General features: G+C 41.9%; 1 protein-coding gene across 8 annotated transcripts in view; it reads left to right on the plus strand.

Moving 5' to 3' along the window:
* Positions 1-27,901, plus strand: part of rhea (Talin_middle and talin-RS domain-containing protein rhea) — a 162,618-nt gene that overhangs the window by 121,277 nt on the left and 13,440 nt on the right. For 6 of the 8 annotated variants that reach the window (XM_065237896.1, XM_065237901.1, XM_065237900.1 and 3 more), the window contains 7 exons: positions 10,771-11,648; positions 11,715-12,218; positions 16,597-16,688; positions 17,312-17,400; positions 17,752-18,415; positions 18,478-22,512; positions 22,574-22,764. In XM_065237896.1, coding sequence (XP_065093968.1) covers positions 10,837-11,648; positions 11,715-12,218; positions 16,597-16,688; positions 17,312-17,400; positions 17,752-18,415; positions 18,478-22,512; positions 22,574-22,764 — 6,387 coding nt within the window. In that variant the 5' untranslated portion in view covers positions 10,771-10,836. The remainder of the gene's footprint in view (positions 1-10,770; positions 11,649-11,714; positions 12,219-16,596; positions 16,689-17,311; positions 17,401-17,751; positions 18,416-18,477; positions 22,513-22,573; positions 22,765-27,901) is intronic. The other 2 variants (XM_065237903.1, XM_065237902.1) reach the window with 1 other exon arrangement.

Raw genomic sequence — 27,901 nt, forward strand, 5'->3', positions numbered from 1 at the left:
GTTCTTCCCGGTAGGGTAGTTCATAATATACTTATCCATGGCTCGACGATCATACAATCTTTTCTTGTGCCAATTGGGCAGTTATCCAAGGAGGCCCAGGAGTCAAGGAATAAAGACATCAGGCGCTTTCGGATGGACCATACACGAAAAATCTCCCGAACAGTAACAAACATCGACCATCTGAATCGTCTGCTTGAATCATCTGACCCGTTAATTTCAACAATAAGACCCCTTCCAAAACAAGCAAAACTGCTTTTGTCCGAAGATGCTCAAACTCTTCTAGTTCCATCTACCAATGCATGAACCGATGGTGAAACAGAAGTAAGCGACAATTCTGAAAGTGACGAGGAAATGGGCAGCGATGAATATTTTTTTTTCTATGAAACGGTTGATTAAATATAACTATATTTAGATATAAGTAGTAATCATTTGAGGTAGTAATGTTGTTTTTAATGTTCATAAAAAAAACAACAGTAACACAATCATACGGGAAGTCGTGACCCTATAGTTTGGTAATAAGCAGATCGGCAGAGAATACTTAAGAAGACTACTGATTTGGTATGCATTGGACTGCATTTTAAGTATATTTTCAAATGTAATCAACCTGGTTTGCCCAATTTTGCCCAACTTGGTAATAGTGTTAATTTGGATCAAAACCTTGAATTTCTCAAGAAATATTGAAGATAGGGACTTGCTTCCCAAGACAAAATGGCGTATTTAAAAAAAAAAAAACATTTGTGCAGAACATACTAAAGTCAAAAATTCCTGAAAAATTGATTTTCTGAAGGCTCAACAAAATAATAGTATATCTCTGTAAACATAAGAAATAGAGCGTCGACGTCTTCAGCAAAAATGTTTGTTTTAATATTGTCTAAAACTTTGCTCAAGACACCATTTTGCTATCTGGATAAACAAAAAAGGAAATTTTTCATCTCCCTGCTAGGTGGATTAATCATGAAATGGCTAAGCTCAAAAGAAGGGAATTTTAATTGCACAAACTTCACCCAAGACACTATATGGCTTAAATGGACCGTTTTCGCATAAACTAAAAAAACGCACGTTTTGGCACTTTTGAACTGTGGGTGTAAGGGTCATTTTTTCATATATTTTATCCAAATTCACCATACAAAATTCAAAGCAAAAAGCGCCAGTTCATCTTACAACGAAATGAGCTGAAACTTACAGAAAATTGTTTTTTCGCCTACAGGAACAAATCTAGGGGTTGGCCCGTGGAAAATTAGAACTTTTTTTTGTGAGCCAGTCTATTCTAGCAACACAGCAAATAAAAATAAGATAGGGTGCTGCACCATTTCGGCTAATGTAATATCATTTCGGCACGCCCGCATTAAACAAGTCTTCGGAAAGCCTCGTAGAATTGTTATTACTACGTTATTAATTTTACTCGTGAGCAAAGAATTTGTTGCATGAATGTTGGATAAAACTGTTTGTGTTCGTCATTTATGACGCATATGACGGAAATATGTCTCATATCTGAAATAGTGCTACAACCTATGCTGTGCTGGGTTGGTTCGGACTTCTTGGCAGTTCGCTTATCCCAAAGCGAGCTAAGCAATTTGCTCCTCTGTTATTCTTGACACTCATTATTAGACATCAATTAAGAATCCATGATATCATATTTGAATCCACAATGGAAAAAAAGACACACAACGATTTTTCCAGAGAATATACTAGGAACCGAAAAAAAACCTCCACTAACATCGAGACTACCGTGAGTATTCGGTTCAATTCCTTTAACTCTAGGTTTAAGACATTAATTATGAATAACGTATATGATAACTTGCCTCTGTAAAGTTTACTCGTTTGAGTCAGTACAAATAAATTAATATACTTTTTAGAAACCGAAAATCTATACAATTAAGAAATACGAATCTACAAATTTCGGAACCTATGATAAAGGAAATTTTCCGCAATGACAGATTAAAAATGATAAAATTAAAAAATCAACAACTGTGATTTAAGTCGTTTCAAACGTGAAAAAAAATGTCGTTGAACTTTAAAAGACTATTTGATTTCAAGTTCATGAAAATCTTTGTTGTCTCAGGCACTTAATTTATTTAAACAGTGCAATCTTCAAATCTTTCTAATGTCCGCCTTTTCCAAAGTTTTGCTGTGTGTGTGTGTGCGCCATCCTATATCCCTCACTCAGCTGGGGGCGCTGGACAAGTAGAACTGCGAATAATTTGATCAAATCTCATGCTCCGTAATGGTGCCCTTTATGTTGTGAAGACTAGTACTTCAAAAAGGGTAACTTTTGAGGCAAGACAGGGTGTCCTCAACAAGTTAAGGGAACAGGATGCACTAGATGTCCACAACAGGTACAGCAAAACATCACATACACGCCCTTATTCACACTAACTACTCAGGGGGTAGAAGGTCAAGAAGAGCCACCGCCGCCAACTATAGCTTGAACCGGGTACCTGGGACTCCCATGATACACCCGCGGGGTCAGCAGACGATGCCCTGTGCGCAGTGCTGAGTTGCATCACGGTACTGAGAGCCTCTAGATTGACAAATAGATTCCAAAGGTTAACAATCAAAACAACTGAGAACCCTCTCTCCGTAAAACTTCTCACCAGTATGACACAACAACCGCGAGATATCGTTGTTTTGCTTTTCTCACTCATTCGCAATATCACTAACATCTGCCATGTGTTACCATCATATCACCGAGGATAAATAAACAGACATATAAATTGACTGTCATCTCATTTCGAGCATAAATACGGTTATGACGGTCATTCCCCTTCGAAAATCACGGGTGAGGCGATAGCTGTGATGTATCAAGGAAAAAATCTTATCCTGCGTTAAACAATCGTATCATAACCAGTAATTATTATTGTGAGAATTCATATCTGCATGAACACGTACTACCTGTACTCACGAATGCTTTTTGGTGGATAGAGATTTTGCAGCTATTCATTTTTTTTTCGGATACCGTGACGCTTGAGCTCCAAGAATAAGGATGCTGACCGCATATCGTATCCACATTACCGAAGCCCAAGTATCAAGGGATCCTTAAAAAGCAAAACCAATTAAAAATCCTTGCGCAAATAGGAATTCCCCTCTAAATATTGGAATTGTGGCTAGCAATTAAAGCAACCATTGGTATCCATCAACAAAGAAAACTTCAAATCGTTACTTTGAAGTCCGTAAGGAAACGCAATGTATTTCAATATATCTACGCTAAAATTAATAGCAAATTTGTTTATTATTCAGTTTCAATCAATATCATCATCAATATTGGATTTGCTTGTTTTCGGACAAACGTCAGTTTGATCGTTTGCTTTTAAAACCCAGCTCAGGTTGATGTTTACATTGACAAAAAGTTCGGTTTCGCACTGATTTGTCGAAGTTCCACCTGTTGGTTCCATGATGGTCCTTGCAATTTTTCGGAGCAATACAATAATTTAAGATTTTTCGCTTCACTTTTCGCACGAAACGTAATAACGTTGAAAAGATATTTGTTTTGACAGTAAAATCACAGACAAACAGACATAACACATTGGATATTTCTCACTGTAAAACATCGTCGCTCAAACATTACTGCCATCTGTTGAGTACACTGTGGTGGGCACTACACTGAACAGATGGCGGTAGTGTGTAAACGTCAAACGCAAGGGAATTGACTATGCGCGCCACATGTGGTGGTACTACCAACTACGATACTTTTAAATTGTCCGTTAAATGCTTGTTCGATGAACAACCAGTGTTATGTCTGTTTGTCTGTGGTAAAATTCTCGTGAGCTTGTCAATTGTGAGTTGTGCCAGTTTTGAGATTTATAAAGCATCGTAAACAATGACGCGTACGTAAAAGATAATTGATATTGCCGATGGATCATAAAAAAAAAGTGAAAGTTAATTTAATTTGCATGTTAAGATATGGAATTTTTGAATATAAACTGATATTTTTCGACATTGTAACGTAATAGAAACCACATATTTATTTGTTACAAGGAAAATGAAAATCCAACGTTTTCTTCAAAATGTTTCGTATGTTCTGAACTCAACAACTTTTAGCAAGAACAGGAAAATGAGTGAGCATTATTCTCACTTCCCACTTATAAATGCCCAACAGAGATGATCAGTGAGTGAATAATTTTGCTACTCTCTCCTTGTCATTTAATCTAACTGTCATGGATGGCTTTTATGAAGACGGTCTAGTGAGGGGCTCTATTATACAAACAAAATTATGACATGTTTTATTTGTCACACGATAGATTTCTTCTGGCATGCAGGAGGCAGGGTCGGCTTTGGAGTAACTGATGGACAGACCTCACACTTCTGGAGACTCCCCGATCAATGCTCGGTCTTCACGGCCGAGACTTCAGCCCTTCATTACGCAGCTTCCCTACCATCCTCCTATCCGCTTATGTACTAACCAACTCTGCTAGCGCCCTCGCGGCACTGGAATCCGCCACCGCCAGCCACCCTGGATTCAGGCCATACAAAACCACACCCCCCCCCCCTCCCTGGCTCCACTTTCATGTGGATACCGGAACACTGCGGAATTTCCGGAAACATAGAAGCAGACTACCTCGCAGCCATTGGACGAAGTGGCCGACTCGCCAATACTTCGGTCCCCAGACAGGACCTGAAAATTTGGATCAAGTCAACCCCCAGGACGGCAGGGGTGTGGTTTTGTATGGCCTGAATCCAGGGGTGGCGGGCGGTGGCGGATTCCAGTGTCGTGAGGGACGAATGGTTCGCCAGGAGAGACCATTTCATCCGGAAGGCCAAAGGGGTAACCCTTCCCTAGACGGACATCCCAAGGTTTAACGACCAGAGATTCCTGTCCCGGTTAAGAACCGGCCACACCCGCATCACTCACAACATGGGAAGCAGTAGTGGCGGAAACTTCCGCCAAAGATGCAACACCTGCAGAACAACAATGACGGTCGAGCACATACTAATAAACTGCCCTTGCTTCCACGGACCACGAGAACTCTACGGGATTCCGGGCAACAACCGAGACGCCTTTCAGAACGACCCGGTAGCAGAGGCACAACTGATATGTTTCGCGAAGGAGGCCGGAATCTACAGGAGAGTTTAACCCAAATATATTATTAGAGTAGGCCCGTAATTACCTACCGGTAGCGGGTGCCAGGTCTCTCCTGGCAGTTTATAATGGTGGGGCTCTGCTGGGGTCCTCAAAACAAAACAGAAAATACAAAAGATGACAGCAACATAGAACAGTTAGGCAAAATAAGTTCCCCTCTGGAACCGCAACCATCATTCAACTCCGTAAAATAAAAACTCTATACCTTCTCTCCCTTTAGATATAAAAAAAACTTCTGGCATGATGTTTATTAACTTCTAGATGAAAAATCATAAAGCCGTCGGACGATACCAGTACATGAGGTTTTGAAAGTGTCCATTTGTGCTTTACCGGAACCGGTGGCCAAATTAGATCGGTTCAAAAATGAATTCTTGGGTGCGAGTTGCAGTTTGACCCGCTAATGCACAATATGTAACTTTTGCCTAATGCATTAGGAAGGTGAAAAACGTCAATATCCAAAATCATGAAAAAAATTTCGAATCCGGATCGGGATATGCTTTTTAGTCCAGAATGCCCTTTCTTGTAGTTCGGGATCTTGAAATCTAAATATGAGATCTCAAAAATAAAATCAAAGTATCAGAAAAATATTTCTGTCTGTAACATCTGGTTAATTTCTTTGAAACTCTACATATGATTCCTTTGGAATTTTCTCAAAAGTTTGCTCGAAATGATTTTAGAAGGGCTTCAAAACCCAGATTGGGACTTTCTCTGCCATTTTCTTTGTAGCACTCTAGGCACCGTCTAGCAATATTAAAAACATATTAATAATTCCCGTATAATTACCTTGGAGTTTTCCTTAGAATTCTCCTCATTTCTTTTTAGCATTCTATTAGAATTCTCCCCACTACTTATATTAAACCATCGTTCGAATTTCCATTTGACTCAGATTTTTTTTCAGAATTAGTTTGTTATTTTCTATTTAATTCTCTTGAAAATCCCATCGGATTTAATTGGAATACCCTTCGAGAGTTCGCTTAAAAAGTCTCTTTAAAATTCCTTTGGAATACTTAGAATTCTCCTCAATATTACTGCAGACAAACAGAAATATATCATTATGGAACTCACTAACGACATCTCGCGAGCTATTCGTGCAAAAAAGCATGCTTGCCAAGTTGAAAAATCTTTCATACAGTTTGAGAGAATGCATTGAAACGATAAAATGATCTGATTCCAGCGCTGTGGTGGGGGATTCACACAACTAATAATATTTAAATTAAACGTTAGATTCGGAGTACTTCGAGATTTGGGCGTAATTACTTTTGTAAACAAACACATCAATCGCCGATTTCTCGCGAATAAAAGCTCAATCTCGGGCTCAAATTTCACCACATGCTAGATGAATGATTACTTTACCTGTTTGTGTTGTTAATTTTCTAGGCTGAGCTTTTATTCGCGAGAAATCGTCAAGTGAAGCGTTTGTTTACACAATAAATTACCCCCAAATCTCAAATCACTCCGGAAATGCGTGTACGACGATTGAAGAGAAAGAGTGACGTTTGCTTGTCTGTGATATTACCTTGGACCGTTCTTATCATTGCTGGTCCAACATTCTTGGGTGAAACTTCCTCTGCTTGATCTGTTCGTCTCCATTTTCTCCCGACTTCAAAAAGAAGCCGGACAGTTTAAAGAAGCTTCCCACGGAAGGTGACAACAACTACAGGTTAAGTTGTAGGATGGTTCATGGAAAATTCTGCAGAATCTTCCAAGAGTGGTCACATAAATCTTCTAAATGGGAAGTCGGAGTCCAATTTCAGGGGAAGTCAGGGGGTCCGTGGAAGAACTTTCCAGTAGAAATCGAAAAAAACTGCCGATTAAATCCTGGACGAACTTCCAGAGGAAGAAAAAAATGAGCATCTGGGAAAACTTGAAATATGGCAGTTGGAAGAAACTCTCTGGGAAAGATGGAGGAAACTTTCTGGAGATGTTAAAATAAGTTTTCGGGGTTCAGAGGAAATTTCCGGTGAATGTCAATAGAAACCTCTCCGGGAAGCCTTAATCTTTTGGCTTGACAAAATCGTTCGGGGGAAGTTGAATGAATATTCATGAATTAGAAAAGAAAAAAACTTCCAGGTAACTGAAAGATATTCTTGGGAAAAAATAATTATGGCAAAAGTCAGCAGAAACTACTGGAAGAAGTCGGCGAACTATCCGTGAAAGAGTATCAAACAGCCTAGGAAGTTGGAAGTCAATTTCAGCGGAAGCTCAAAAGCCTTCTGGATGAAACTTCCGAAAAAGGCGAACAAACTACTGTAAGGAAAAGTTGGAAGATATTTTCGATGAGACCCTCCGGGGAAATCGTTACAATCTTCCGGGAAAGTCCAAACAAAACTTTTGGATGAATTTTCAAGAAATTACCCGGGGGTAATACAGAAGAATCTTCCGGGGAAAGTCAAATGATTGAAACTATTGTCTGGGTCATGGATGGTTCGTGAGAAGTTAAAAAAAGAACATTCTGATGAATGTCTATTAAAAAAATATTGTAGTTACCTATCTGGTCACTAAGGGGCTGTTCATAAACTACGTAGACCGTTTTTTGGGATTCTTGACCCCCTCTCCCCCTGCGTAGACAATTGTCCATACAATTTTTTTTTTAAATTTGTATGGGCCGTGGATAATTGTCAACCCTACTAAACTGTCTACGTAGTTTATGAAGAGCCCCTAAATACAAATGTCTATTGATTCCCGGGAATTTCCGGAATGAATCATCTATTGTTTGCTGATTCTCAGGTTACCAAAATTGGCCGGACACTGGAAACACTATCCAACGTTTGATTTTCCATAGAAATCCAGTGACTTTCTTCTGGAAGTTTAATTAATAAATCTTGGAAACATCTACCCGGTCTTCCTTTTCCATGCTTGAGAAAATCATTCACTGGCGTTCGGCCTAATGTCTCTTCACAAATTGTACTTTTAAATCAATTTACCATTTAAAAATCGAGTAAGCACTCTTTATCGTGCGGGATCAGAGTCCGTGAGTCTAAGTGTAATTCATAGAACCATACCTTATTCCATCTGGTGTAAGAATTTTGGTCCCACACGGTATTCAATTAAAAGACGAAGGTAATCCATCGTATTCTACCATTATTGATGTCCCCTTTATTTTTGATCTGCCATCAGACCCTTTTTCCGGTTTGCCTAATCCAAACTTTCGCTTTTCCTATCAATCACCCTCTGCGAAAGTGAAGAGAATTTGCAGACAGGGGATTTCCTCAATCAAATTCTTAGAAAATCTTAGATCAATCCTTCTAGCGGTGAGGCGTGTTTTTCTCCTACAGGTCCCCTTGGTTTCTCTAGGGGCTGGCCATAAACCACGTAGACTCGTTTTGAGAGATTCTAGACTCCCCTCCCCCTGCGTAGACAATCGTCCATACTAATTATCGCCAGGCCCACCAGCCTCCCCAAATTGTCTAAGTGGTTTATGACAAGCCTCTTACATGACTATGCCATCAGAACCAGTCATCCAACAATTTGGACGAAGTTCAATAGCGACATCAAAAGAAGTTCAAAAGCGAATAAGGTAGCACCAATAGCGATCAAGATAGCACCTATTTCATCAGAATCAGTTCAGTCGTCATCTTCGATAGCAAAGCTGATTCTTCCACCGACATCATAGCGTTTCGGTACAATTTCGATGAGCAAAATTGGCAAAAAAAGATTATACTAGAAAGCAGCAAAGGAAAAGCAAAATTCTACTACTGCGTCAGCAAATCCTCGTAGTAAAACCAGATCAATATGCTTGGCGAAAAACGACGTGACAAAACACAAACCTTCCAAGAACATAGAGTAAGGTGGGGCAAATGTTCAACCATAGCAGAATAAAAACACGAAATATCTCAAATTGATGCCATACACAGGATTCGTTACTTTTTTTCGCAGAACCTTAGTGTTCAAAAGAAAGGCGGCAAAAGTTCAATTAAGCAGTGGGACAAAGGTTCACAAACTTTATGTCAGCTTTTGGGAAGTTTTGCCACTTGACCAGTATCTGTTAGAGCGCCCATTTCAACAGTTGATCTAGAAATGATGCAATTTTTAATTTTACAACATCAACAATTTTTGAGATTTTATTTTGGAAGAGTCTAGTTCTCATATATAGGTACCATCCAAAAAAGTTCCAAACAATCTTCCTAGTACTTTCTTTTCCACGACTTGGAGCGGATGGGAAAGCAATATGTTTATCTCCGATCCCGAATATGGAAAGTGAGGCAAAAGTGCGTTTCGAGGTTATCGAAGTCAGTGCAATATTTCATATCAAGCGTAACTATTCAAATCGACGTATCTGATTTTGCAAACAACCACTTCTATCGACGATTTGTGGCAACTGCTGGCTCACTCACAGAAACTAAAAACACCAGCTAGTAGAGGAAAGATTCCCCTACCTGATGATGGTGTTTGTTTGCGTGGGTGAGTTAGCAGTTAAGACAAAAATCGTCGATTGGAGTGATTGTTTACAAAAGCAGATACGTCAATTTGAATAGCTACGCTTGATATATTTATTGTTATTTTGAACTGGCTCCGAAAACCCCGAAACGCACTTTTGCCTCACCTTTCCCTATTTGTATTGGTTCGAGTTCGGAGGTATATTGCTTTCTCTAGCATTCCACGTCGTGAAAATGGAAATACAGGACTGGGAGGTGGGCCCCGAATCCAAATTATTATAGAACATAATTTTGAAACTTTATTAAACGAATACATACTTAAGTTAATTTTCAACAATAACAACAACAACAACAACAGCTGCTTTGTTAAATTGATACTGTACTGCTGACAGTATATTTAATCTCAACATAGATACATTTTTACTCGGGTCCCTAATGCCAATGATCCAAATGAGTTTTCATTACACGTTGCTATTTTGGCGCCCCGGATGTCCCCGCGGTAGCTTTTCCACGGAAGAAGGGCGCCTGCCGGCAAATGAAGCTGCAAGTGACTAAACGATAAAGCTGAGAGCTTTCAACGGTATTAAATTACCTTAATCTGGGAAGGCTTGGATGCTTTGGGCTGCTATCATCGCCGCCAACGACGCGCCACGCCGCACGTGCTGGATGAATTTTTCGCTAGATTTTCGCTCATGCTAGGGATGTTTGAAAAAGTATGCCGGTTGGCGGTGTATGTTGAGAACGATTACTCCTCCGTTTTTTGATTTGAATAATCTACCGGTGGTGGAGCCTTCTTGGAATTTCACTCATTATACCGCCGTGCATAAGCGGAGGGAAGAGAAAAGCTAGTAGAAGAAACACGATTTATGGGAAACTTTTCCAAACCACCACCCACTCTGGGTAGCACCTGCGGCTGACGAAAGAATTTGGACCAGCGTCGTGAGTAGGTTGGATCATTGCTAGTCAGAATATTGCAAAACGCCTACGTTCCCTTACCATACAACATTCATTTCAACGCTCGCCCATCATTCATATCTTGTTCGCTGTCACCCCCATCTCCTCCCGCCCTACATTATCAATCTGTCGTCATTGGCATGGGCGTTGTCATTAGGACCAATTCCATAGTCAGTAGGTAGCAGCAGCAGCACCCAACAAACAGCAACGCTTGAGCTCCTTTTCAATACTGATTTATGCCATTGTAGAATGACGGGAGAAACATACAAAAAAGACGAAAGCAAAATCCGCATTTAAATTTATCGATTTTTGTCCGTAATCTAATTTTTCGATCCACTTTCTCTCTATCTCTTTCGCGCACAGTGTCACTCGCGGACCGTCGCCGTCTGCCGTTGTCAGCAGCAGCACCAGCATCAAAGTACCACCACCATGTCGACGCTGTCGTTACGAATCAGTCTGGAGGGTGGTCGGGTCACAAAGACGATTCAGTTCGACCCGAACACGACCGTCTTCGACGCCTGCCGGATTATCAAGGACAAATTCGCCGAAGCAGTTCAGGGACAAGCACAGGAATTTGGACTGTTCCTGGCGGATGAAGACACCCGACAGGGCGTCTGGCTGGAACCAGCACGGAACCTCGGCTACTACCTGCTGAGAAATCACGATGTGCTGGAATACAGAAGGAAGCACCGGAACCTCCGGGTTCGGATGTTGGACGGTGCAATCAAAACGATTTTGGTTGACGACTCCCAACCGGTTTCGCAGCTGATGGTGGTCATCTGTACCAAGATCGGTATCACGAACCACGAAGAGTACGGACTGGTGCGGGAAGATCCGGAATCGCAAAATGAAAACCTACCGGATAACAAGTCGAATATGGGCACGTTGACCCTGCGCAGGAAGGTTGCCGAAAGGGAACGCGATGCCAAGATGGAAAGCTTGAGGAAGAAGCTCCGAACTGACGATGAGATCCATTGGGTCGATGTTGGGAAAACTCTCAGGGAGCAAGGAATAGACGAATCGGAAACGGTACTGCTGAGGCGAAAGTTTTTCTACTCGGATCAGAACATTGATTCAAGGGATCCAGTTCAGCTAAATCTGCTGTACGTCCAGGCCAGGGATGCCATCTTGGATGGCACTCATCCGGTAACTCAGGAGAAAGCATGCGAGTTCGCTGGCATTCAGGTACAGATCCAGTTCGGCGATCATAACGAATCGAAGCACAAACCAGGATTTTTGGAGTAAGTATGGGTAGACTTTTCTTCAACAATCCTTAACTAATCTTATGATTTCTCCCTGAAAATTAGTCTCCGCGAGTTTCTACCGGCATCGTACGTCCGCGTCAAGAGCATCGAGAAGAAAGTGTTTGCTGAACATCGGCGACACGCTGGCCTGTCGGATCTGGATGCCAAGTATCTGTACACCAAAACAGCTCGGGAGCTCCCAACGTACGGTGTTACCTTCTTCCTGGTGAAGGAAAAGATGACCGGCAAGAACAAGCTGGTCCCACGTTTGTTGGGTGTTACCAAGAGCTCCGTACTGCGGCTGGACGAATTGACGAAAGAAATTCTGAAAACGTGGCCACTAACGACGGTTCGCCGTTGGGGTGCTTCACCGAATACGTTTACGCTGGACTTCGGAGACTATGCCGATCAGTACTACTCGGTGCAGACGACAGAGGCGGAGCAGATTGTGCAACTGATTGCCGGATATATTGATATCATTCTGAAGAAGAAACAGGCCAAGGACCATTTCGGGATCGAAGGAGACGAAGGGTCCACCATGGTGGAGGAGAGCGTTGCACCGTCAAAGTGAGTAGCTCGTGTGTATATTTATTTCAAAATACATAAGAGATAATTTTGCCAAATTATCGTCGTCGAAGAGTTAATTTTAGTAGCAAGTACAAAGAAAAAATTGTGAACAAGCGGAATATGGGCTTACTTACGGCTGTAGGCTGATTCAGTAACATTTGCCCGAACGCCACTAGCCCGAATTTGAGACTAGCTCGAATTGTTTGAAAGCAGTCTGATATTGAACCCAGTATTTATAAAACAGATAAAACTATTGATATTTCTGAAATGCTCAAATATTTTATAAAAATATTAGATTTTGATTTCCCATCAAACTTTCAAATCCAATTACTCACCACAAAAAAACCGTTCACTTGACGTATCACGTTCATAGTCGAAAGGAACATCATTTGATTTCAACAGAATCAGACACATTCTACCAGGAGGTATTCACGTTTTTGGCTGATTTTCTGACAGTTTTCGCACTGAAAAAAAAATGAAAATTATCCCTTAAATATTATTGCTGATTAGGAAAATGTGATAAATTTTCTATAATAATTGGTCAAACGGGTATGATTTGAGTAGCTCAAAATGATTTAGTGAGAGACTATGTTGAGTGACGGTACAACGTTTTGCACTTCTCAACTACACTGCTCACCAAAACGTTTTGCGCTACTCAAATCAGAAAATTTTAATCAATTCGCGTAGGTAAATTGACCTACTTTCTAAGTCACTTTTTTTTTGAGATACAGCACAAAAACTGTGAACAAAGGCAAAAATCTTTGTAACGTCACGTAGAAAGGGTCACTGAGGGCTTCTAACTGCTTCATTGCCAGTAAGCAATACTAGAGGATAACACACTAACACCTCCGCGCTCGCAGCGTACCCGGAAAAAATAACCATACAATTACCATAAAATAATATAAAATCACAATAAAATCTATTGCCAACAATCGATCATATTGCATGTAGGGGAAATGGATGTAATGTCGGCCTAAATGCCTCTAATTTGAGCTCATACATAAATTCGGCAATCCACTAAATTTTCAATAGCGATCAAAAATATCCATTAGTACCGTCCCAATAACGCGTTCATCTAGATAAAATTGATAAATAGCAGATTTTTAACGATGAGCCTATGATTGGTCTTTAGGCCAATATTAGAGCCATTCCCCTATATCATACAAGTAAATTTAAAATCTTGTCATTACAATAGATAAACAATACGTCCCATATAGAATGAATAAAATGCATGGTAAATGGCTCAAGTTTGTTCAGGAAAATGTGATTTTTTGTACTGTTAAGATACATAACAACCCCTTGTTCTATTGTAGATTTTCAGATTTACCATAGATTTTATTGTAGAAACAAAAAATCCCATGGTAATTTTTATCGTTGTACCTCTATCGTTCTTTTTTTACGGTTGGTGCTTGCCTTTTATTCTCAGAATAATACTTGGTTTACTTCGAATCAGCTTCAAGCTGGATAATCCATCTTTTTTCTCTGGCCTACCGAGAAGATAGGCGACATAAATATGCCAAGTCGGATTCTATCGAGCTATAAAGTACATGCTTTATTCGAAAGGATCCATCTCAGTATTTTCAACTCATTTAGACAGTGTAGCTGGTATTGAAGGTCTTTCCAAAGATTCTCCATATTAATGAACACTGGTTGATCCTGATTCACGTTAAGAGTCGACAGTTCCCACATCACCAACTTCGCTTCCGTTACCACAGGACTCCAATGAATCCAATGAATCTAAAATCTTCACAATCTGACTGAAAATCATCCTCTTAGTAGGTCGATTCGATCCAACGGGAGTGTCCACTAGAACAATGAGTGTTAAACAATCTTCCAGTGGACGCCAGGCCACAACCCGAGTCTTGACCACTGCATTGATAGTTGAATCCGACAACTCCTAAAGCAATCCTTCCGAATTCGAACAGAGCTTGTACAACTAAATATATCCGATAATCTAGATAATCGTGACCAAGAAAAGAAACAGAGCTAATCCGTATGTTGCCGTTTATAAATCTTTGTGGATCTTCGTTGATCGCAATCTTGTTTAGCTTCATGTGACAAAGCAGCTCACATTATCCTAAGAACGTGTTGAATTGTTCTTTAAGTGCTGGTGCTCTATTCACGTTCTTCAGTAACACGAGCAAGCAATTGCAATCGATCGTGAGCCGCCCAGCTCCATCTACAAGTAATTAAAATGACAATCGCAGTGGCGTCGCGTCCACATGTGCAACCTGTGCACGACACAGGCGTAAATAATTTAAAAAAAAAGTGCGTTCAGATTTTTATAGATTTTATGGTCACATTATAGCTGTACTTCTTTACTCCAGACCACAAGTGACCATGAATACACTATTTTATAGTGTGGTTCAATTAAATCTTCGACCTTGGTTTGCTTCAAAAAGGGTTAAATTCAGTTGGGATGGTCTGCCTAATCCCCAATGCATTGATTTCTAAGCATGTCGATAACGCTACCATGACAAAACTCGTTAAATAGTGCACCTAAAAGCGAGCTATTTTGGGTGGCGGGTGGCAAGTTTGTGAATGGCCAAATGCCTGATGTAAGCCAAGCAGACCTTCTATCACCTCTTGAAACATACCACAAATTTTCCACAATACATGGCGGTTTGCACCACTAGTTGTAATTGAAACATTCAGCAGTCACGCGTCAAACGGGAGCAACACGGAAACAGTAGTCTGGTACGCTTTGGACGTTATCATACTTGTAGAACGGTTTGAATGTGTGAGTTTAAATAAGAAGAACTTTTGTGATGTATGGGTGCCCAAAGTGTGCATTTCTCGCTGTGCACTTGGATATCTGATTGAAGACAAAGAGAGTAATGGAGAAAGAGAGCGCAAAAGCCCGCTCTCACTCTCTTGTCAGTTGCGAATCTCTCAATTACCAATAGTTGCGCCGGTGCGCCTGTCAAAACTTATGAGCTTTCCCTGGTTCATTCTGATAGTGTTGTTCTGATGAATAAAGAGCTGATTAATTCAAGTTCGCTACCCAGGGCACTATGAATTTTCTCTAGATTTTGACATTGTTTTGTATCAAAAAATGTTTTCGGAAGTGTTTGACGGATATTCTTCATTACACTTCAGTCGAAAGAGTTAGCCTTGTGATAAAAACGAGAATTCAAGCTGAACATTGCATTAGGTCCTAATTAACATTGACAGATTCTCTCCGTCGACTTTCTCTTTGTATCTCCACGGCCATGTAAATACATTCCTAAGTATTTTCAGCACGCAAATCGATAAAAGAAGCTTTTATCTAGTATCTAAAACGACAAACACAACAAGAAATGGTTATGTGCTCAAGTTATTAACGAAATAGAAAGTCGACTAAGAGAATCGATCAATATTACTTAGAACCTAATGCAATGTTCAGCTGGAATTAGTTAAGTTTTGCAATTCCTCCTACTTCGGTTAGCATGAAAAGGGCCATACAAGTTTTGTTTATACAAGATGATAGGTTCTTCAAATGTTACGTTAGGTAGTGATTAATATAGTGATGGAGAATATGTCGCTCGAATTCATGGAGCATTGAAAAATAAAACAAAAACTAACATGTAGAGGTAAACTATAACGAACAAAGCTTGGTGCACAGGTAAACAAATGAGGCACGCGACGCCGATATCCTATATGGATCCTAAACCATCCTGGCGATACGAGCAATGGGATTGGACGAATTTTCATTTCACTGCCAAATCGTTTGCCGTCTTCCTATTGAACACAATAAAACAGCCAATGTACCGTTCCGATTCAAATTTCGGACGATTCAAATTTCGGACACTTTCATTTTTAATTAAATATTACATCCAGTTAGAAACAAAGTAATAATGTTAGATGATCGTGGAGGGCACTAGTCAAAAAAATTTAAAATTTACAAGACATGTGGATCATATTCGACCGAGATAATCAACTTTTAAAAGTGTCCGAAATTCGAGTTTAAGTGTCCGAAATTTGAATCGGCACGGTATGTTTGATAATCATTAGAAATAAACAAAAAAAAAAAAATTACAAAAATAACGGACATAAGCACATTACGATGCCGCCATACTTTGTACCACTCTGAATGTAGAACTCTTTTTTTCAGATGTGGAAATCACACAAGGTTTCCGTGAAACGCACATAGAAACCGTGTATGAGAAAATCACGTAAATTGCATTGCTCAAGTATGTGTGATTAATCGGAATTCCCTTTGATATTCAAGGAGTGTCACATACATTCTACGTGATTCACGTAAAACTGAGGGGAGTGGAAAAAGAGAGAGCTTACGTGATTTTTCACGTAGTTTCAACGTGTCGATTATTTCGCGTGTACTATCATCGATTCACCTTTCACTACTATGTATTCATGTCAACTCATCAATCTCTCACAGGGCCACTTTCTTGCAACATGAGGAAACGACTCCTTCCGGCAAGGTGGAAACGCAATCGATCGCCAAACCAGCCATTATGCGCGGATACGACGGTAAGTGTAGACTAAATCCTAGATTTCTAATTTTAAGAAAAGAGCAAAAGGGTTGATCTCGTATTGGAACAGTCTACAGTGGGCATCCATCATGAGCATCATCCATGTAGACATCAAAAAGTTCACCAGCTGGCACAAAACTGATTTCCCTTCTTTTCCTTCATGGCCACCAGTGGTCTGTGACCTGTGGATGTCAGAAATAATAGCATTCATCAACCGCCATGGTGCTCCTCTGTTCCGCGACCAACTCTTTTGCTCTTCGCATTTTCTCCAGTGAGCACACAAAAGGTGCTCTGATAATAATGTAGAAAGGATGCTAGCCGTCCATCACTGCAACAGAGCTCGAATTGGAGTCTGACAACACCACCCACACAACAGTCCACCCTCATGCGTTTATACATGGGCACGAGCACGACCAAACATGTGTCTGTCCAACCCATCCATCCATCCATCTGGACATTTCTTCTATTTCATTATATCATTATCTGTTACCATTATGTTGCCACCGCACATCAGCGAGTGAAATATGTTTCATTTGATTGAATTTTGTTTTCATTTTATTTTTTTCCCTTAATATTTATGTTGCTGTTTAATTTGAAACTCTTGGGGTCAACGCCACTCAGGCGAACGTCCATATGGCACGGGGGAGATGCAATCGATGCAGTACGGTGCCATCGTCGGACAAGTCAACCTGGCCCATCAACCACCAATGGTGAGACTTTTCTTTCTTTTTCTTAATTTAATTTTTACTTGACTTAAGTTTACTTACTAAAAAAATCAACGTCATTGCATTTACACTCCTAACCCAAGATACAATAATTGTAATTTGAATCAATTTTTCCTCTTACACGCTGCTCTCGTTTGACAAACTAACCTCAAACACACTCGCCGCTGCACAGGCGTAGGTGAATTGCAATTTTCTCATTCCAAATTATTTAAGTAGCTTGATTGGCATGCATAATACAACAAAAAACTAGCTTTAGTCAGTTGGCACCCAACTAATACCAACTCCTCCCCTATAACATCGATTCAAATGCTACTTGTTTCTCCCGTGCATACGCAGATGCAGCAAACTCGCATCAGTACGGTCCTCTCGGAGCCACAACGGGCCCTCATCGGATACATCTCGGCCGGTCAGGATGCCATCAACAAGGCAGAAAAAGACCTGGAGAGCAAGGCCCAACTGCCTGCTCTGGGAACGGATCCAGGCTCGCTACAGTGGCGTGAAGAAACCCTGGACACTTCCAAGCAAACCGTCACCACCCATCTGGCAACGATGAATGCCGCTACGGCGCAGGTCGTCACGGCCTCCCAACCGGATGAAATCGATCACGATGCCGTTGGGGCTGCAGTGTCGCAGATCACCCAAAGCATTCCGGAGGTCACGAAGGAAGTTCGGTTGATCGCCGCTTTGATGGATGATGACTGTACCGGCGATAAGCTACTGGAAGCAACCAGAAAACTCTGCTCGGCGTTCAGCGATCTGTTGAAATCGGCAGAACCAGAGAGTAAGGAACCGCGACAGAATCTGCTGAACGCTGCCAGTCGGGTTGGCGAGGCCAGCGGACAGGTACTCAGTAGTATGGGTGAGGAGAGCATGGAGAGTCGGGAGTTGCACGATATGCTACTGGGATTGGCCAAGGCTGTGGCCAACACTACGGCGGCCCTGGTCCTGAAGGCCAAATCAATTGCCGCCGTTACAGAAGACGAAGCTACAAGGAACAGAGGTAAGGATCAATCACATGCTTCTTGTAGAAACGATCACTAATATTCCCTCAAATCTTTCCAGTGATCGCCGCTGCCAGTCAATGCGCTCTGGCTACTAGCCAGTTGGTTGCCTGTGCCCGCGTAGTCGCTCCGACGATCCAAAGTCCAGCTTGCCGTGAGCAGCTGGAATCCGCCGCCCGGGAAGTCGCCAAAGCGGTTGCTAATCTCGTTGAAGTATGTAACGAAGCTACCGATAACCAGCAGCTCCGTGGTGACCTCATGAATGCCGCCAAGGACGTATCCAAGACTCTAGCAGAACTCCTTGAGCACATCAAGCTGAGTTCCCGCGAAAAAGCCCGTCGCGTTGATGAAAACCCCGTCGAAGACGTCCTGGTTGCCACGGACATCCTCGTTTCCGCATCCGACCCGCAGGAAATGATCCGTCAAGCTCAACAACTAGGTAAAGCTACGGCTCAACTTATCCAGACCATAAAGGGTGAAGCCGAACGCCAAGAAGACTCCAATCTCCAGCGCAAGCTTCTGGAGGCTGCCAAACAGCTCGCGGATGCCACCGCCAGGATGGTGGAAGCTGCCCGCCTCTGCGCTAGTAACCCCCACGACTCGGGTCATCAGGAATCGCTACGTGTAGCAGCAGAAGAACTGCGAGTGATCACCACCACCACCGCCAACACTCCGGAAATCAAACGCAAACTGATCAATCGACTTGAACAATGCTCCAAGCAGGCAGCTTCAGCTGCTACTCAATGCATCACTGCTGCTCAGAACGCCCTGATGCACAGCAACGACGTCCAGACCAAGGAGATCTTACTGCAGGACTGTCAAACCGTTGCGGACCAAATTCCACGCCTAGTCACTGGTGTCAAGAATACCCTCTCCCGACCGAATGATCCAAATGCCCAGCTGGGTTTGATTGACGCCGCGGAGATGTTTTTGGAACCAGGTGCACAAGTTGCCCAATCGGCTCGCGATCTTCAACCGACCGTAATGGACCAGGCTGCTTCGCAGCAGTTGTCTCGTAGTGCTTTGAATCTAAGTCACTCAATCCATGACCTTCGATCGGCAGCGCATCGCGCAAGGGAGGCTTGCGGAGGCAACGAGTTGGATGCTGCTTTGGAAGCTGTTCGCAACCTGAGAAACGTCCTGAACGACACTCGTCGCGCCGGTCAGGAAGGTAATTTGAGACCTTTACCAGGTGAGACGGCTGATAGCTGCTTCAAACAACTGGCTGCCGCCAGCAACAACGTCGATTCTTCGCTGTATCAACTCATGTCTGCCGTTCAACAGAGTAATCGAACCTATGCTGGAGTAGCTGGAAGGGATGCTGCCCTTGCCTTAGGAGAATACACCAAGAGCGTCCGTGGAGTGGTAGCCACAACTAAAAACCCCGTAGTTGTCGAATGTGCCGATGAAGTGATAATGGATTCGATCCGAGTGATCGAGGAAGCTCAGAAGACGTTGCAGAACCTCGGCAATCAAGATCAACTAGTCCAGGCGATCAAACGAACCAAAGGTTCGCTGGGCAGAACTATCGACTGCTTCCCCGGTGTGAAGGATATCAACGAAGCCTATGAGAACATGGCCGATCTTCGTGCCATTCTAGACACTGGAGAGTTCCCTCCGCCTACTCGTGCTTATGGTCAGCTGCAGAACGAATTGAAGAGTGCAGCGGAAAATTTGAACACTGTCGGCGGTCAGGTCGCACATTCTTACGATAGCTCCATCAAGTTAGCCAACACCAGTCAGGACTTCTACCATGCCTATAAGGAATTGATGACCGTTACTTTGGAAATGGCCGGACAAACCGTCGAAGACCGAGCTCGAGAAGAGATTGTCAATTCACTGCGTGGAGTTTCCAATCAGTCGGCCACACTTCTTGGAACGGCCAAATTCGTAGCCGGAGATCCAGATAGGCCCAACGCAAAGAACGAACTGTCTTCGGCTGCTCGTATGGTAACGGAGAGCATCAACCGTTTGGTTGATGTTTGCACCCAGGCAGCACCCGGACAGAAGGAATGCGACAGTGCCATCAGAAGTATCGAATCTTTAAAACCGCTTCTGGAATCCGCACAAGAACCGCTGACCGATCAGGGATATTTTGATTGTTTGGATACCGTCATGGAGAAGTCCCGTACTCTCGGAGATGGAATGACTGGAATTGCCAATAATGCCAAGCTTTCGAAACACGTTGAATTCGGTCACTCGGTAGACTCAGTCTCCGACTCGATTCGTGGTCTGATCGAATCAGCAGCCCAAGCAGCCTATCTGGTGGGAATTTCCAATCCGACAAGCGTCGGTGGACGTCCCGGATTGGTAGATCAAGCTCAGTTCGCTCGGGCTTCGCAAGCGATTCGCCAAAGCTGCGAAGTCCTGCGTGGACCAGCCAGTTCGCAACAGCAAGTTTTGTCTGCTGCTACTATCATCGCGAAGCATACATCTGCTCTTTGCAATGCCTGTCGCAATGCAAGCTCGACCACCACCAATCCTGTGGCGAAGCGTCACTTCGTCCAGGCTGCGAAGGAAGTCGCCAACTCGACGGCCGATTTGGTTCGTGAAATTAAGGCCTTAGACAAGGACTACAGTCCGGTTTCACGAGCTCGCTGCGCCGGAGCTACCGAGCCACTACTGGAAGCGGTTTCTTCGTTGTGTCAGTTCGCTAATTCTTCGGAGTTTATTTCCATTCCGGCTCGGATTTCCAGTGATGGAAGGAAAGCACAGGAACCAATTCTACAAGCTGGACAAGGAATTCTAGATGGAGCAGTCGATATGGTGAAAACGGCCAAAGTCTTGGCAATGACGCCTACTGATCCTCCGGTATGGCAACAGTTGGCCATCCACAGCCGGAATGTTTCCGAAAGCATCAAGAAATTGGCATCCAGTATTCGTGAGAAGGCCCCAGGACAACTACAGTGTGATCAGGTTCTTGAGATGTTGAAATCCTGCTCGAGAGACCTCAACTCAGCTGCCCTGGCGGTCGGTGTGGATGGTCTTCCACAGCGTAAGGAGAACAACCTGCAGGGATTCACCAATCAATCGTTGAACGCTGCTTCGGAGTTGATCGACCGTTTGGAACCGGTCAAGTCTTCTGCCAAGAAGAATGCAGAAAGCTTGGGTCATGCTGTTAACCAGATCGCGAAGCATATCATTCCACTGACCAATGGAGTTATCGGAGCTTGCTCCCACGTGGTTCATTCGGGACAGCAGACAGTACTCATCGATCAGGTTAAATCCGTTGTCGAATGCTGCTCGCAGTTGGTGCAGGTCGCTAAGAATGCTGGTGGAAACCCTCGTGCTTCACATCTTCACCCGGAGCTGGACGAAGCCGTTGAGTCCACTCGTGAAGCAATCCAAGAGCTAAATGCTACAGTTGAACGTCTATCTACTGAAAACGGAGTTGTCACTGGTTTGATGGAGCAAATCTCTCGTTCCATGTCCCGCATCACCGACAAGCGCCAGTCCTTCCTGGGTGTTTCTATCAATGATAACTTTGTGGACTACCAGACTCGTATGGTTCAGTCGGCCAAGGAGATCGCCCGTTATGCAAATGAGATCAACGCCAAGGCAGCCATTGATCCTTCAAAGCTGGCTCAACTGTCCGTTGAAATGACTCATCACTACAGTCAATTGGCTCAGGATTCGATCGGTGCATCCGCTTTGACCACATCCCCGGACGTGGCAATACGTATTCGTCAAACAGTTACGGACTTGGGACGATCTGTGAACGTGCTGATCCAATCAACGGCCGGTATTCGTAAGGACGATAGCTCTGGACTGGTTGAGATTTCCCGCGGAGCTCGGGATGTTTCTGAAAAGGTTTCGCAAGTGCTGGCCGCACTGCAGGCAGGTTCCCGTGGAACTCAGGCTTGCATTAATGCGTCCAGCACTGTTTCAGCCATCATCAGTGATCTGGATACGACCATCATGTTTGCAACGGCTGGAACTCTGCACTCTGAAGAGGAGGGCAAGTTTTCGGATCACCGTGAGCACATTCTGAAGACTGCCAAGGCCTTGGTCGAGGACACCAAGATTCTGGTGGCGGGTGCTGCCGGAACGCAAGATCAACTCGCGGCCGCAGCGCAGAATGCTGTTACTACGATTTGTAAGTTTCATCTCGGAAGTATTGGTAGTGTTGTTGACGAAGAATGTTTTGCTATTTTCAGTGCAACTGGCGGAGGCTGTCAAGCACGGTGCGGCCTCGCTCGGTTCCAACCAACCGGACTCGCAAGTGATGGTGATGAACGCGGTGAAAGATGTCGCTGCAGCACTCGGTGAGCTAATAAACGCTACTAAGCTTGCATCTGGTAAACCCATTAACGACCCGGCTATGAATGATTTGAAAGATAGCGCTAAGGTATGTTGTTTTTTTTCGTATTCGTTTTCTTCACCCCTTCCGCTACTATTTTCCCTATAAACATCTGTTTCCATCTAAGAAACCACACTTCTGCCCTTTCTCTGTTTTTGTCTATCCAGTTTAATCCTTTCTTGAATCTACAACTAAACAACCTTGTGATAATTTTTCTTATCTATATTTATTGAAACTTATTTATCGAAATCGTTGTTGAGCTGTCAGTTCAAATGTTGTGATTAATATCCTTTTGTTTCGGTGGCCGATTTTTTTTTTGTATTCAACCAATAAACTCAGTCGAATAACCGCAAGTAATTTGAAACTAATTTGATAGTGCTTCCCAAAATGTATAAGCAACATTAAAAACATGAGAAATAATGATTCTAACAATGCTTTCCGCTGCTTGGTATTGACATTGATTGGCTGTAGTAGAATTGATGAGCAAAACAAACAAACATTTTGATTAATAACCGGCTTCCAAGAGTTCGTGTGTTTGAAATTGAAGGTTCAAGACTGTGATTAAATTGTGTTTCCTGTCACTATCAAGTTTTTTACACGTTATTCAGCACATATACAAGAAAACAATTGATTAATAATTTACTGACATCTGAAAGCAGACACAAGTGCAATGTTCAGAGTCGAACAAGTTTCAGAGTTATTTCCCGGTTCTCCGTTGAGTTCTTGATTTAAGCCGACGTGTGTTGCCCTTTGTTTGAATCGTTAGATTTTTTTTCCTCATATCCGTTAAACTTAAATTGAGCTTTAAAACACATGCTTCGATAACATTGCTTCAAATTGAGAACATTCTTATTTGTATAACATTTCATGAGATCGTTTAGAACTATTCCTGGGAAATTCTTTCAGAAAGAGCCAAAATCGTGCTCAACTCTCTCCGATTTGTATGAAACTTTTCACATGCCTCCCGTATGGGAGATTACGTGTTTTACACAGGCCAAGGGGCAATTTCAACCTGTTTCTCAAAGGAAAATATTTATTTTCGAACAAATTCATAAGACAGGCAGCACCCGGACAGAAGGAATGCGACAGTGCCATCAGAAGTTTATTTTGATTGTTTTGATACCGTCATGGAGAAGTCCCGAACTCTCGGAGATGGAATGACTGGAATCGTCAATAATGCGAAGTTTTCGAAACACGTTGAATTCGGTTACTCGGTAGACTCAGTCTCTGACTCGATTCGTGGTCTGATCGAATCAGCTTCCCATTCGACTTGTCACGCGTCGCGTCGTTAGGCATCAAAATATAGTATCCGCAGAATATCGTTTGCCGATATAGGTGGCATCCAGATTATATGTAGTAATAAAATGTTATTTTATATTAAACGGAAATTAAATTAACGATGCTATTCTGGAGTCCAAGATGGCGGCCATCGGGCTAGGGAAAAGTCTCAAATACCCTACAATTTGGGTATTTTTGGAACGGGAACGAAAATCGATGTTCGCCGCCATTTTGGAATCAAATATGGTGGCCATAGGGTTTCAGAAAAACTGTCAAATACCCTTGGGTATTTGCGGAACGGAAAATCCATATTTGACGCCATTTGTACGGTATTTGATACTTCTTCTGAAATCGGAAGCCACCTTCTTAAAATTGAAGATGGCGTCGGACATCATTTTGCAGCCTCTAGATGTCACCTCGATTCCAAAAATACCCACATTGATCGGTATTTGACAGTATTTCACACTTTTTCTGAACAAAAGCCGTCATCTTAGATATTAAAATGGCGTCTTACATCGGTTTCTGGCCTCTTAGACGTTACTGGGATTTTGAATATATACACATTGATGGGTATTTGACAGCATTTCCCACTTTTTCTGAAACCAGAAGTTGCCATCTTGTATTTCAAGATGGCGTCTGACATCGATTTTTGGCATCTACGAGTCATCCCCGTTTTGAAAATACCTATATTTTTGGGTATTTGACCCTTTTCCTCAAATCGGAAGCCACCGTCTTAGATTTCAAAATGGTATCGGATATCGATTTCCGGCTTGTATACGGTACCCTGGGTATTTGATAGAATTTACCACTTTTTCTTAAGCCGTAAACCACCATAATGGCTTTCAAAATGACACCGGATATCGATTTTCATACTCTTGATGGGTGCATGACAGTATTTTCCACTTTTTCTGAAATCGGATATCGATTTGCGGTCTCCAGACATCATACCAATTCCAAAAATACCTATATCGATGGGTATTTCACAGTATTTTCCACTTTTCTTAAAATTGAAGCCACCAACATGTATTTCAAATTGACGTCTGGTATCCATTTTCGATCTCTATACATCACCCCGATTCCAAAAATACCGTATTTATGGGTCGACATCAGCATTTCCCACTTTTTCTGAAGTCGGAAGCCGCCATCTTGGATTTAAAAATGTCGGCGGATATTGATTTCTGGCCTCTAGACGTCACCCCGATTTAAAAAAAAAATATAGGGAGCTGCACTGCGGGGTTCACCAAACTTGTTTTGACATTTGGTGGTGGTTGTCGGATAACATATATTTTAGCCCTTTTTATTTAAAAACTTGCATCGACTAACAGGCAAAGGTAAACAAATCACCACTGCAAACTGATGAACGCAGGTTCATCGCATTCATTCGTGACGTCAGCGTGCAGCATCCTATATTGATAGGTAAATAAACCACCCGACAATGATAAATTTGACATCCACGTGCACAGAGCTATGTGCATTAGACTGATGCAAAATTTGAAATTTTCGCTCCACAGTGCTCAAACGGTTCCAACTGACTTGGCACAAACCATTTGAAGTTTATATGGGAATTACTATGGAGAAACCATAATTTCGGTTCATATCGATCTCAAAATTCACCAGTTCAATCTACTTTAGAAAATGATAGCTGATGAATGGGTTGAAATTTTTCTCAGCTACTACTTTGTTAAAGACCACTTTTCGATCAAATATAAGGAACAAAAGTTATTAATGATTCAAGTCACTGATGTCTTATGATTATGCTCAATCAACTGTTCAGCAGGCAACATTGGTGTTCATGGCGCGTAGAATAGAAGACAAAAATCATGGCTTCTATGTCACACTGCAGAATACAGTGTTGCCCACAATACAGTTGTTGAATCTTGCCATAAGATTATCAATTTCTTAAACAATTAATAACTATTTAATTTGACGTTTGGCTGAAAAACAATTTTCTGCAAGTTGTAGCTGATAAAATTTCCCATAAGAAAAGCAATAGAATTTGTTAAAAGTACAATATGTAAAAAGGATAGAAGACAATGAACAAAAAGTTTTGTTTTCCCATAGTAATTTCCATATAAACTTCAAATGGTTTGTGCCAAGTCAGTTTCTTACTAAATGAGTTCAAGTTTTGGGAGGCTAATCAGGGCCCAATTTGGAACCGTCTGAGCACTGTGGAGCGAAAATTTCAAATTTTGCATCAGTCTAATGTGCATGCGCTAAAACGAACCGAGTAAACAGTCGACAAAAGTCAGAAAAACTGCGCGAATTTGGATTGAACAGATTCGCTTCAATCCGAAAGTAAGTTCATTTGACAATGAAAGACAAAATGGACACGAGTCAAGAAAAAAAAAACAGCATGAAAACTGATCGAAAGTGGTTATGTTGATGTTGAAGGGGATCTGATCGAAGAGAAGACAGAATGAGTTTCAATTGAAAGTGGTGGTTGACAGCTTCGTCGTCGCTTGAAGATTTTCAATTGAAAGTGACTTTGTTGGGCCCTGATCTCGATACCTTACTCGAGTAGCACACTTTCATCACAATAAGTTACAGCAACTTGTTTATGACTGAAATAAGTCGTATATAAGTTTCTACATTGATTTGTGACAAGCGTGCTACACACTTAAAATTTTTCGCCGAGATTCCAACTGCCGAGAAGTTCTGCAATTTATTTTGCTGACATTCAGTAAAACAATTGCCGAGACTCAGCTAACAAATATCATTTGGCTGATATATCAGCTAACAAACAGATATTTTGCAGATATATCAGCAAAAGTAAATGCCGAGGTAATAGGCTGTTGGAGATTTTACCGAGCTAGATTAAGTGTGTACTAGGGTAAATTTGTATGGATTAGCATAAGCCTGACATAAGAGAAAAAATATCAAAAAATAATCCCAAAAAAATTCCTTCAATACCATTCCAATACCAAATGAAGCAAATGCACTACCAAAACGATACCACACAGGTATGCTTTTGGTGTCGAAGTATAAATTTTTGCGATTTACAAAGTATTTTGCATCCAATTTTTTGGTATTGTTCTTTGGTATTTTACCTCTTCTGTCTTCAACACCAAATTTTGGTATCAGGCCAGAATGAGGTATTCATAAGTTATTTTCTCCTGCTCGGGATGGGTATCAATCCTCATGATTATTCAGTGCGATGTCTCCAGAATCGTTTTTAGCCTCACAAGTCCAAGCAAGTTCTGGGTTCTGCGGGGAAAGTGCCCAATTTGGAACATGACCGGAACCATATCTAAATGGGTGTCAAACTTCAAGATTTTGTAAGTCAATGCCAATGGTAGATCTTGCATGTTCACAGCTTGCCCAGGCTACTCTGGTCTGACCACCATAAATTTTCAAATGATTTCCGTAGTGATTTGAGATTTGGGCGTATTTACATTTGTAAACAAACACGTCAATTGCCGATTTCTCTTGAATAAAAGCTCAATCTCATAAACAAAATAAACCCAAATGATAGAGGAATCATTCCTCTACCTCAGAGTGTTATTAGTTTTCGAGATTGAGAGTTTATTCGCGGGAAATCGGCGATTGACGTGTTTGTTTACAAATGCAATTACACACTAATCTCAAATCACTCCGGCTTTATTAAAACTGCTTTAAATTTCCCGTCACATGCATCCGGTTACATCAAAATTGGTTTATTTTTCGAAAAATTAATGTCATTTGAATTTTGACAAACAATTATATTTTGTCTATCCCTGGAACATGTCATTTGGTGATTTAGCTATGGAAAATTCTTCAAAAAAAAAATATTAAAATGACAATTTTGGGAAAATCTTGAGATTTGTAAAAATTTACAACATTCTGAGAGTTTAGGATCCCGATTTAATGCCCACACCCACGTTAGTGATTAGTTAGTTGCAGTAAAATGTATCACCGACGGATATCATGT

Source organism: Ochlerotatus camptorhynchus, unplaced genomic scaffold (genome assembly GCF_037179485.1).
Source record: "Ochlerotatus camptorhynchus isolate MF236.1 unplaced genomic scaffold, CSIRO-AGI_Acam_v1.1 ptg000658l, whole genome shotgun sequence".
Taxonomy (NCBI): domain Eukaryota; kingdom Metazoa; phylum Arthropoda; class Insecta; order Diptera; family Culicidae; genus Ochlerotatus; species Ochlerotatus camptorhynchus.